General features: G+C 41.2%; 1 protein-coding gene across 3 annotated transcripts in view; it reads right to left on the bottom strand.

Moving 5' to 3' along the window:
• UCHL3 (ubiquitin C-terminal hydrolase L3) overlaps positions 1-12,412 on the bottom strand; it is a 60,637-nt gene that overhangs the window by 5,066 nt on the left and 43,159 nt on the right. For all 3 annotated transcript variants that reach the window (XM_084622629.1, XM_084622630.1, XM_084622631.1), the window contains one exon: positions 6,215-6,290. In XM_084622629.1, coding sequence (XP_084478755.1) covers positions 6,215-6,290 — 76 coding nt within the window. The remainder of the gene's footprint in view (positions 1-6,214; positions 6,291-12,412) is intronic.

Raw genomic sequence — 12,412 nt, 5'->3', positions numbered from 1 at the left:
GTGAGCATTCAACCAAAGTTCATCCATGACATGAGGTGAAAAGATTGGAGGTGGGGATGCAGAGACTTGCCCTAGTTCTGAGACTAGGGGAAAAGTTATCAGTGATCTGACTGAAAATTGATGTAGATCCGTGAACCAATACGGGCTCGATGAGACTGTTTCCAGTCAGATTAATGCTGCTTTGTCTCTTTTCAGTTTCCTCAGGACCTTGGGAACGAGAGGAATTGGAGGAAATGCATATAGGAGATGACTTGACTGGGGAGAAGGACAGCATCTGTGATGGAATATGGGCTGCAGCCTGTCCTGGAAAAAATATCTTGCACTTGTGGTCCAGGTTGGTTGCGAACAAGTCTATTATTGGGAACTCCTGCTGGTAGAAGATCTGGAGGAGAATGTCCTTTCTGATCGACTACTTGTGTTGGTCTATGAAAACCCTGCTGAAGGAATCTGCAATTGTGTTTCTCATTCCTGGAAAGTGGAATGACTTCAGGAAGACATTTCTGATGCATAAATTCCACAGGTGGATGGCTTTCTGGCATAGCCGAGACGATCTTGCACCTCCTTGCCTGTTCAGACAAAACATGGCAGCTGTGTTGTCTGTAAAACTTGTATCGTCTGGTTGTTGATGGTGGACATAAACATCTTGCAGGCCTGATAAATAGTTCCGAGGTCCACATATTTATGTGGAGTGAGACCTCCTGGGGTGAACAGAGAGCTTGAGCTCAAAGCTGACTAAGATGGGATCCCCAGCTCTGGTAGACACATCTGTAGCCAGAGTCAGTCAGTTATGACTACAGAAAGGGAACCCCTCTGCACACTGAACTGGTGGATGGACCTGCAGACCTTGACTGACCTCATGCAGGTATGCAAGTCTGCATGTTCAGGAAATGTTGCTCAGCCAATAAACTGCTTGGTTGTAGGTGGTACAGGGACTGGGGTTTGCCAGAGGGTCTTCATCAGCTCTAGCTGGGCTTCATTAATGAGAAGGGCAACTTTTCCCTGAAAGACTTTAAAGCCCTCTGGAGAAGGGGATATCGACTCCAGGGTGATGGCTTTGTCCAAGGAAGGGGATGAAATATAGGGACAGGAAGGCACATCTAGGGGTTCCTCCACTAATTCCCCTTCCTCAATAGGATCCAGTACAGCTGACAGAGGGATGGCGGAAGGAGCCTCTCTAGAGGTTTCCTGCATGGAGACTGAGATCTCCCCTTGCTCTGTAACTCCAATGGAGGTCTAGACTCCCTTGGAGCAGGCAAAGATCTGTAGAGTCACGGAGGATACAGTACAGGAGCCTCTTTATGGGAATACCAGTCCTGTACCTTCTGCCTCATGCCCCTAGGGCAAGGTCTATGAAGTGACTATAAAGACTCTGATGGGAATACAGGCCCCTCATGCTCAGAGTCTAATGAGAAGATGTAGGACTCATCTGGAAAGGGAGGAGCATTCACCTTTGAGGTCTGGCGGGGGGGGGGGGGGATTGATATCAGGGAAACCATCTGGTCAGAAAAAGCCCAACGAGGTGATTGGAATGCCAAAGTCATAACTGGTGCCAGTGGTTGGCATAAGGTACTGTAGAGAGTACGTTGGCTGAACACCACACATCAACAGTGCTGACAATGACCAAATCCAGGTGCAGCAACAGGGAGTCAGGTAATGGGACACAAAGGAGACTCTTATGGAAAGGTAGGCTTATGGAGTTGAAATCACCAAGACAGCCAGGTGCTCTTCCAGTGGAGCCAAAGGAGGACACAGCAAAGATGAAGGCACTAGTCTCAACAACTCCAGAGGAGCCAGAGTTGACAGTGACACCTCAGATGGAGCTGTGAGCATCTGTGCTTATTCAAAGGCCCCAACTCAGCACTGGAGGACTTACTGGAAGCCTTCTTGTGCAGAGAAGATAACATTGACTGTTTGTCCAGGTCAGAATGTTTGGATTTCTTTAAAGAGGCCATCGGGAAGAGGAAAAGTGATGCTTCTCTCCAGATTTATGCTTCAAAGTTGAAGCTGCTGGACGAGCATTTCTCATAGTTTCAGAGTCCATCATCTTGTGATGGGGGCCTGGTTCTGAGGAGGGACACAGTCTCCTTCATGAGGTGAAATTTGAGGCAGAAATTCCTGTTCTTTAGTCCTAACAAAGGACTAAAAAAGGGAAGGTGGTACAAATAGGGCATCTATCCCTCACATGCTTCTTTCCAAGACGAATTAAGCAGCTTCTGTGCCTATCCATGACAGGGATAATGGCTCTGCACATGGCACACTGCTTAAAGCTTAATTATTTTTCATAACAAAGCCCCAGACTACCTAAAATTATTACTAATTAAGTATTCTAAGGCTAACTATAAGAATTATATGCACTAAAGATTTAAAGCTGGAGAACCAAAGCAAAAACTATGAGGTGCTCCAGTTCTCACCATGGGCAGTGGGAAGGAGTTGAGAGGGTGTGGCGGACACATTCCATTTATGTTCTTGGCTCGTGCAAGAGGAGAGCAGGGGCACATGCTAGTGGTACTGCTGGTAAAAGTCTCCACATACACTTGAAGTGGAATGAATATGTGCACAGTCATTCAAAGGAGAATGCAAATTTATACTCAGACAAGTGAAACTAGGGTTTCTGGGGTGAGCACTAAAAAGGGAACTCCAAACCCACCAATTCTGAAGGGGTTAAAGGTCAAGTAATATGTAACTGAAGTATTACACTCAATTAAGAGCAGGATATATAAGTCACAGAAATACAGTAAAGTTAATACTGATAATTTAATATAGGTATGATTCACAATACTAGTTTAGCACCCTACCAGAAGAAGTGGTCTACAAAAGTTTTCAATTTTTTCTTTAACTGTATTGTGCAGAACTGGGAAACTTCTGGTTTATTGTTTATGAAAGAATGTGTGGCTCAGTTTGTATTGATACCTAGCAGGGGTGAAAGGAATTTTCTCTCTCTTCCAGTGGGGAAGATGCGACATGAGACCTTCAAAGTGGGGCAGTTTCAAAGAGTTTTATATCTATAAAATGGTATATGTATCTTTGTGAGCTAGGGATTGTATTCTGGCTCCATAGGGGTGGGCTACAGAACTTCCTGCAGAAACTAAAATCCCTGGGCGAGAATTACCACAAATCCTGAGACAGATAAGACAACTGCGTACATTGTACCATTGTACACACTGGTTTTGAGTGGGTCTAAGAGAACAAGAAAGCCAAGAAGGAAAAATGATATAGAGTCATCCTGAACTCACTCAGAATAACCCTCACTTGGATTCATGAACTGACAGACTTTAACCAAGAGGGCAAAACCCTGCTGGAAGGGTTTGAAGGACTTTGAAACGTCCTAAGGGCTCCACGTGGAGAATGGGTGATAGCTGGTAAGCTTAGCATGCCTACAGACCATTTCTTGTTTTATGACAGCAGGTCTCAAACAGGGGGTCAGGACCCCACAGGGGGTCGTGAAGTTATTACCTGGGTGGTCATGAGCTGTCAGCCTCCACCCCAAACCCCGCTTTGCCAACACCATTTATAATGGTGTTAAATATATAAAAAAGTGTTTTTAATTTATTTGGGGGGGGGTGTCGCACTTAGAGGCTTGCAATGTGAAAGGGGTCACCAGTAACAAAGTTTGAAAACCACTGTTTTATGATATGTTTTCTTTGTAATGCGGTGGTCTTAAGTAAATGTACTGTGCTTTGCGAAACCACTGGTAAATGTTATCATGCCCCATGGAAGAGATGAGAACTACAGGCGCTGGATTACAGTCATGCCTGCTGGGATAAGCACAGTGAATTGCTGGGGACTGTAACCTAAAACTCTGATCCTGAGGCAGAGGAACACGGGTCCCCACCCAGAGTGAGAAGTGACAGCTAAAGACCTGAGAACTAAAAGGGTGCCCTTGGGGAGACCCTGGAGGAGACACGGGTACAGTTAACCCTGCAATTGTGATGTGTAACAGTGCCCATTAAGTGTGGTATTTCTCAACATATTTACATTTGTTGCTTACTATGCAAATATTTCAAGCTATTTATGAAAAACTATGAATGTCAAAACGTGTTAAGGCATGACATTTTTCTCCACCCGCAGCATTGGCCTACTGAGCTTGCCAGGCCAAATTCTTTTTAGTTCTCAAATCATTTTTTAAAAATCTGCCATAATTTCCTTGAACTTGGCAGTACTTCTAACCTATAATTAGCCTAAAAAAAAACAAAGTAGGCTCTTATGAAATATAATATATTAAAGCATTTTTGATATTTACTTTAATGACTAACCTCTTGTACATGGCAGAAATGACTGAAGCTGCAACTTTAAGATAAAATCCTCAGCACATTCCAGAAAACAGAATTGAATGTCATTGTATTTCGCAAGCTGTGTTTTTGACTGAATTCTTAAATGCAGTTTGGCACAAAAACATTTGAATGTACCTATGAATAGCATGTTTTTGATGGAAGTGTGGGCATTTATGTTCATGTGCCACTCCATAGCTTTCTGCCTGCCAGGGTCCAAATATTCACCACAGTGGCTAAAGCTGATGACTCAGCCAGAATTATCTGAACAGATTTATAGGAATCACAATGATTACAGGTTTTAGCAACTTCTGTAAATTATTTAAACAAGAGAAGAGAGTTACAGATTATTGTATTTTCCCTTTTTCTTATTTCTCTACATTATGTCTTTAATCTCTTATACTGGTACAGGAAAGGGTTATTGTAAGGATGTTATTTATGTATTTGTAAAGGAAGTGGTGTTAGCATTCTATTGTGTAACTACCATCAACATCTTACACATATTTTTAATTCAAGCATACCTTAAAGTTCGTCTCCTCCTACTTAGTTATTCTCAGGGAGTGTACAATATGCAAAGCTGATAATCATATGCTCTGCACTGTTTTTAAACTCATGTAAATGACAGAATAAAATATAAAAGCAACATGGACACAGTGACACAAAACTTCAGCGAGGAGAGCTTAAAACAATGGGTGGTTCATTATTTTAAAAATCATATTTTGAAATTTAAAGCCAAAAGTTATCTGTGCTGCATCGTACAGCTTTTACCCCGCTATTTAGTGTGAGTCACTGGCATCTAAAATATAAGCTCATAAAACACACTTTATGGAGAACGTACAACATTCATGAGGTACAGCTGACAGTGATGATTCTTAGGTTCAGATTGATTCAGAACATGTCCTTTATACTACATTGGCCTCCAAACTATTAAAGATGTGTGAGAGCATTGCTTCACTAGGAATATGTTTTGAAAAGGTTAAGTAGTCAGATGAAATACAGCAAGCATACTCTCATTATACTATATTGGAGAATTATGCTGGAAAGATGTCTGTGTGACTTGAGATTTTATCCAAACCTATTTAAAACTGCTTCAACTAGGATTCAGAAGTGTCTACAGCAAAATCTTGTTGCCCAGCAACAATTCTATAGGAGACTAGGAGCATTATAGAATATCGGAGCAGAACTTAGTGCTGCTCAACCTGCAGCGAAACAAATAGTCAAAAATAATTCAGATGCAGAAGCTAATGCTCAGATGCAAACGAAGTATTAGCTATTAAATGTGAAGCAAACTTTTTAAAACCAGCCTGCGATGAATGAATTGCAGATCTTCAATATCTGTTGGTATGCTATTATTCACGCAGCACGTTTTGATTCCGACTATTCTGGTATTCAGTAACATGCCTCTAGCTAGAATTTATAATTTGCACTGTTCAGCATTAAAGAAAAAAAATCACAAAGAAAATAATAATTAAATGACATTCATCAAAGAAGCCATCCTCCCCCTCCAAAAAACCAACCCCCGCCCCCGAAACTGAAGTACAAGTGTTTTCCTGATTAGGACCATAATTTTGTTGAGTCAGACTAGTTTCTAGCAATGGTAGTTTGTATCTTGCCCTTTATATTACATTCTCCCCCTCCCACCCCCAAAAATAAGGTTAATCATCACAGAATATCAGGTTGGAAGGGACCTCAGGAGGTCATCTAGTCCAACCCCCTACTCAAAGCAGGACCAGTCCCCAATTTTTGCCCCAGATCCTTAAACGGCCACCTCAAGGACTGAACTCACAACCCAGGGTTGAGCAGGCCAATGCTCAAACCACTGAGCTAGCCCTCCCGTGTGTGTGTGTGGGGGGGGAATCAACAGGAAGAATGCTTAATTACTGACTACAACTGACAAGATCATCACACTGACCTGTTTCAAGAGCAATGAAATAAAGTGTTCTTACCTAATTCATAGAGATGACTGCCTACGTTAACCAACGCAATAAAGTGAAGATCTACTTTTTCATCTATGCTTGGTGCCTGTAAGAAAACAAAAACAGTATAATATTATGTACACCCAAATCTCTTATGATACTAAAAATACAATCCCCCAATATAGAAAGCATGTGACCTATAAAAGGAGGGGACTGTAGCCGAGAAGCCCTAAAAACCAGCTTGGATTGATTTAAAGTGAAATTATTTAAATCACCAATCGGGCAACATTTAAGTAGTTTAATTTTTTTTCATTTGTATTTTTTAGTTATTTTCCTAAAGACAGGTTGGTTCTCAGTGGTCAGTAACCAATCAGGCATGTTGATAGGCAACTAAATATAGCTTTTACACTAAATTTGGTGCTTTCTGCTAACCAGGAGGATATATTATATCTTAACACATTTATTTAAGCAATTATGTAGTTTAACTTAAATGTATCTTCACACCACCAATACCAAGGTGATATTATTCCTATTTTAAAGATGGGGAACTGAAGCACACAGAGATTAAGGCCAAAGTTGTCATGTCCCCTAATTTTGACTTGCGTTTCCATTTTGAGGTATCTAGGTGACTAAGCCCTAATTTTTTTTTAAAGTATTTAGCATTTTATATGTTCAATGTACCAGTTCCCATTAACATAAACTTAAAGTGCTTTGTGTGCTCAGCACTTCTGAAAATCAGACTACAGGGTCTCAAGCAGAGCACTCAGAAAGTTAGGTGTACACAATTACTGACCACTTGTGAAAAATCTGGTTTCAGTGATATGACTAGTATCATACAAGAACTCTGTGCCAGAGGGCAGGCAGAACTCAATTATCTGAGGGAACAATCAACTGCTTTATTCATGAGACCATCCTTCCTCTTCCTGCAATCCCTGTCTCATTCGTGTCTAACTTCTGCAATAAATGGAGGCAGGGATCCTACAGACAACAGCCTTATTTATTATGTACCCCGATTCACTCCCTGAGCCCCGACCATCCTGTGTGATGAAAGAGGCAGAGGTCCTGTGGAAAATGTGTTTTTGTAATTAAAGACTGTATCATAATGCATATTCAAAAGGGGGCTGAATTAAAGTTGCACAGGTAACCTTAATTCTGGCAGTTGCTAACTTTTGAAGAATTGATTTTGCAACTTTAGTATTTTGTTAATGTAGTTTTGTTTTAAATGTAATATTATATTCTGGTAATTTTCTATTGATTGCAGATTAAAAATACTATGTCTGAACAATTTTATTCCTTAAAACATGCAACTCTAGCTACTTCAGGGCACTGGGAGTTGGTGGGAAGAGAGTTTATCTTCTCAAATTTCCCTCTGCTCCAAAGCCTCATACTGCTGCCACTATTACTGAATTCTGGTGGCTGGAAGCCACTAGTCATTTCAAAGTCTGTAGGCATGTGGCAATTCTCCAAAAAGGGTCATAGTTTTGGAATATAATGTACCCATCCTATATACATCCACATCGTATATCATTTAAAAGCTTATTTTATGTACATTTTGATTAAGTATGATGTGGAGCTGTCAGGTGGTGTCATAAGCCTGCAGAAAAGGTGAAACAATGGTGTCCGAAATTAGAAAGTGTCATTTTTTGCACAGTTCCAGAAAAACTGCAACGTGACAATTATACTTTTTATGGTTTCAGTTAATTTCAACACCTCAGTGTGGTATTTGTTGGTCAAAGCTACCAAACAACCATGTATTAAAATATTTTTATTGTTTTTGCATGGGCAAGATATTTTCCCCCTGAAATGAAGCTATTTGGCACGTGGCAAAAATGGCAAATATCAACGGTTTGCAGTAGAACATGAAATGTTTTCACATCTTATATTCTTAATTGTCAAAGCATCTCACAAGTGATTACAGCAGTTTTCTATATTTTCAGTTGAAATTTGCTAAACTAGATCAGATTCACACTGAAGACTGTGCACCAGTAGCAGTACATTGTGTTCCCACAATTTGTACTGCACAGTGGGTAGATATAAATGTATGTGAATTGCTTACGTAATGCTTCTCCATTTGTAAGCTTATGTACATACTATATACTATCTAGCCTGCCTGGTAACCTGTTTTAATTTCTAATTACCTATGAATGCAGTACTAGCCTTGGAACTGTTCTAGAAATGAGTTTTTTAGAGACACTTATACTTATGCACAGGTCAGTATTAGTGTTAGAGATGGCAATACACAGCTTCATGTTAGGAATATGCAAAAAATATGACAGAAAGAAGTAGTGAAGACAAAGTCCACAAACAAGTCCATGCCTCTGCAATGAAGAGGGATGAAAAGCATGTTACATCTCTTACAAACCATGTCATCAACAATCTGGCAAACTCATTAGACCCTGAATCACATGCAAAGGTGCTTATCAACACATTTACTGGACTGGATGTAGTAAATGTACAAGAGTCTCTACTGAAAATAGCAAATTTTGGTGAAGAACAAATTGAGAGATCTGTGAGAGGTGCACTTGATTATGATGGGACATGTAGCTTTTTTCAGCCCAGTCAAGAAATCTGGCATCAAAACATTTGCTGACATGGCCAAGAAGACCAAATTTAAATCTGTCCTTCCCCCTCCCTTGCCAATCACAGGAGCGATCAGTCCAGAAACTGTTTTCTGGAGAGCCCTGTCATTAGCAAAATCCAGAGATGATGTTTCAGTGTTGACTGTTATTCGTCACCCCATGGGACCTGTGCCTATGTACCCTCTTCCATGCTCGTGTAACAGTGAACAGAACAGGCAAAGCTGAATTAGAGCAGCAGCTGGAGGCTTAAGCTGAAAGAGTATATGAGTTAAGAGCATGCAACAAAGAAACGATAATGCACATCACAGGTGCCATGGCTATCTTACAAATTATGGCTGGACACAAATTCCACACGTTCAGTGAATTGGCTGCTGAGTACTAGAGGCAGGTCCTAAAAGGATCTGACAAACCTAATTCTGTAATTAATGTTTTTGAGAGGTATCACAACAGTAACTCTGAAAACTGATGAAAAAGACAGCACCGGACAGGATCTGAAGTTGGATGCAAGAAATACCAGGGGATTGGTGGACTTCATGGAAAGAGTTTCTAAACATGGCACCCAACAAGCAGTCACTTGTAAAATTCCTCTGTGAATATATAGTTCAAAATGCACCTGAGCGCGTAGGAGTACACACAGCACAAACACCCCTCTTGTTGGAGGCTTTTCCAAGGAAATTAGCAAAGTCCATCCCCAGTAGAGGTGCTGAAGAAGCCCCAGACTTATACAGTACTCAGGAGGAAGTGGACACAAGGATGATTCTGGGTCTCTTGGTGTCAAAGGAACCAGAGTAGTTAGGCCACCAGACACTAATGTTTTGGCCTTTGCTGTTCACCTCTTTCCAAAAAGAGAACACAGAGATAACCTGTTGGATTGAAACAGGCACCAAGACCAGCACAACTGACAAGCATTGCTTCATACCTATGCATGCAATTTGTGACACACTCACTCCTGACTTCTGCAACATACTTTCTGCTGTACACACATTAACAGCATGTGACACTGTCATCCCTATTTGGTATTGGGGGGAAATCTGTGTTAAACGTTGTTAAAACTAAAGGAACTTACTGCTTAGGAGATCTTGCCAAACTGGGAGAGAGTGATGGACAAATTCCAATTTCTGCATCAAGGAAACTGGCACCAGCTCTGTATTATCAGAGCAAGAAAAAAAAAGGAGACCCACAGAAACCTGAATTGCTTTACACCTCAATCTCACCATCAAAAAGAACAAGTCACTAGCCCAACTCCCACCATGTGAGGCTGATTTTTAAGATCATATGAAAGGAGCATCTTTTGGTAAACAAAGCTTTGGATGTCTTTGCACACAGGTAAACCAGATATTGGATCACCATTGCAACATGGATGGAAAAATGTGGATGACTTATTACTTCCTGTATACTTCAAGGGCCCAATGGTATCTGAGCTTCTACAACACCTTATTCATGCCTGTACCAGTAGGGGACACTGCACAATCAATTGGGTCTGTAGTTAGAACTATATTCCCTGCACAGAACCGTGTACATTCAAGGCAATGAAAACTGTGGTAATCCAGGCACTTTCAACACAGACCGGTACTCACTTCCAGTTTGTGTCTTATGTTCCTAAAGCTCATGCTTCAGGAATTCAGCTGGCCACCAGCAAGGGTGAGGAAGGGATTTTCCCCCACAATGTACTCTGGGAGTTTATTTTTTTAAATCTCCTTCCTCTGAAGCATCAGGGATGGCCATGGCTGGAGATAGGACATTGGTGGGGTGGACCCGGGCTCTGGGGTGGCATCACGCATTCTCTCACAGGTGCTTGGTTAGCTAGTTCTTGCTCACACTCAGAGTCTAACTGACTGCTGTATGTGGGGTCAGGAAGGAACTGTCCCCCATGTCAGATTGGCAGTGACCTTGGGCGGTTTTTGCCTTCCTCTGCAGCATGTGCATGTAGATCACTTGCCAGGATTAACAGTCTATATCTCATTTAATTATTTCCCTGCCATTGCAGGGGCCACAAGCACTGATGTGTCTTCGTCCCGTCTCTTCTGTGCCTGTGGTCCATAATAGTTTAGTCTCCTGAGGGTTGTAATACTTTGGTCTTATTTCAGTGGTTGGGTTTAGTGTGTTGGTGGCCTGTGATACACAGGAGGTCAGATCAGATGATCTAGTGGTGGCTTCTGGCCTTAAGCTCTATGACTTTAAAGTGACCAATTCAGTAGTGTCTGCCACTTAACTACTGGGTTTAACTAAAGTGCAGTTCTTCATTCTGCCAACTGCTGCTTCCTCTTCAAGGCACCAGGGGAGAGAGCAGGCCACCATATTGCTAGGTTTACAGGGAGTCCAAGTCCCAAAAACCCGGATGCAACATCTTCATCGAGGCCAGGACATAAAGAGTCACTGGTCTCAGGTCAGTGTCCATTAACTTCTGTTAGTCTCCCTCAACTTCCCATACTAATTCTTCTCCGGTTCTCCCTCCAGTCTTCACCAACAGATTCCTGGTCTGTGAAATTTCTTGACCTGTGCTCCCTGAGAACTTTCTGCCTTACTGGCAGTTAACCTAGTGCTTTGACACGTTTCCCCACATTTCATCTTCTCTGCATTCCATTCCCCCACTCTTTTGCTCCCCGGAACTACTACGCTCAACTCTCCCACTTTTCTCTAACAAGTTGACGTAATCTACTTGACCGTCCCTCAACCTCAACAGTAATTCCCATTTCTTAGTCTCCCAGGCTTCCCTCTCAATTACATCAGATCAGAGTGGGCAACTTCAGCTTTTATTCTGACTCCAAAACTTCTCATTTCTTCTCCTGCTACATCCTCCAATCTCCAAAAGCTGTGATTCAATAGAAAATTAATTCTCTCACAACATAGATGTTTTTCTCAAACATGCACAAAAACTCATGGCCTAGGAAATCAGATGCACCTCAGTAATTTTATCACCAGGTTAAAGAGAAAGTTATAGTTTTCCATCAAGGAAAGAGTTCTTTAAATAAGAATTTCAAACCTTAAGACATTGTTTGACCAGGTCTTCTTCCTAGTTGTAAATTACAATTGCAGGTTATCCATACATTTAAAAAGTGAGCAAGAGACATATCAATATATCCTCATTAGTATCACAGTAGAATCCAAAATATCTTTAGTATGGACACATTAGAAGACAGTCCCTTTTCACTCAAAATTATAAAGGAGCCAAGGAATTGTTGGCAGGCCATAAATAACACTTCACTTGAAGTAGCATATTTTTTAAGGTGCAGCCAAATACATTTTATGGATAACACACAAAAATGGCTGAACTCCTTATTTATCCTGCTAACTGTATCATTAAAAAAAATGGGAGAAGGAGCTAAACATCTCCATTTCCTCTGACATGTGGGATAATATCTGATACAATATATGCAGAACATCCACTTCTCTGTTTTTGTATTTCTTTCAGAAGATAATTCTAAATAGATTACTGGACTCCTGAGCCACTGCATAAAGTTGGACTTCCCCTCACAGTAAATGTTGGAAATGTGACTGCTCCAATGCAAACCTGTCTCATACAGTCTTTGAATGTCAAAGTCTATCCACATTTTGGAAGGAAGCATGTGGTGCTCTGAGGTGATCAGAGTAGGGGTTTCCCTATGACAAGTCTCTATGTTTTGGGCATTCTAGAAGATCTACCCTGTTC

The sequence above is a fragment of the Lepidochelys olivacea genome, assembly GCF_965140295.1.
Source record: "Lepidochelys olivacea isolate rLepOli2 genome assembly, chromosome: 1".
NCBI classification, from domain to species: Eukaryota; Metazoa; Chordata; order Testudines; family Cheloniidae; genus Lepidochelys; species Lepidochelys olivacea.
Note: the sequence above shows the minus strand (reverse complement) of the source record. Positions and strands in the feature narration are given on the sequence as shown.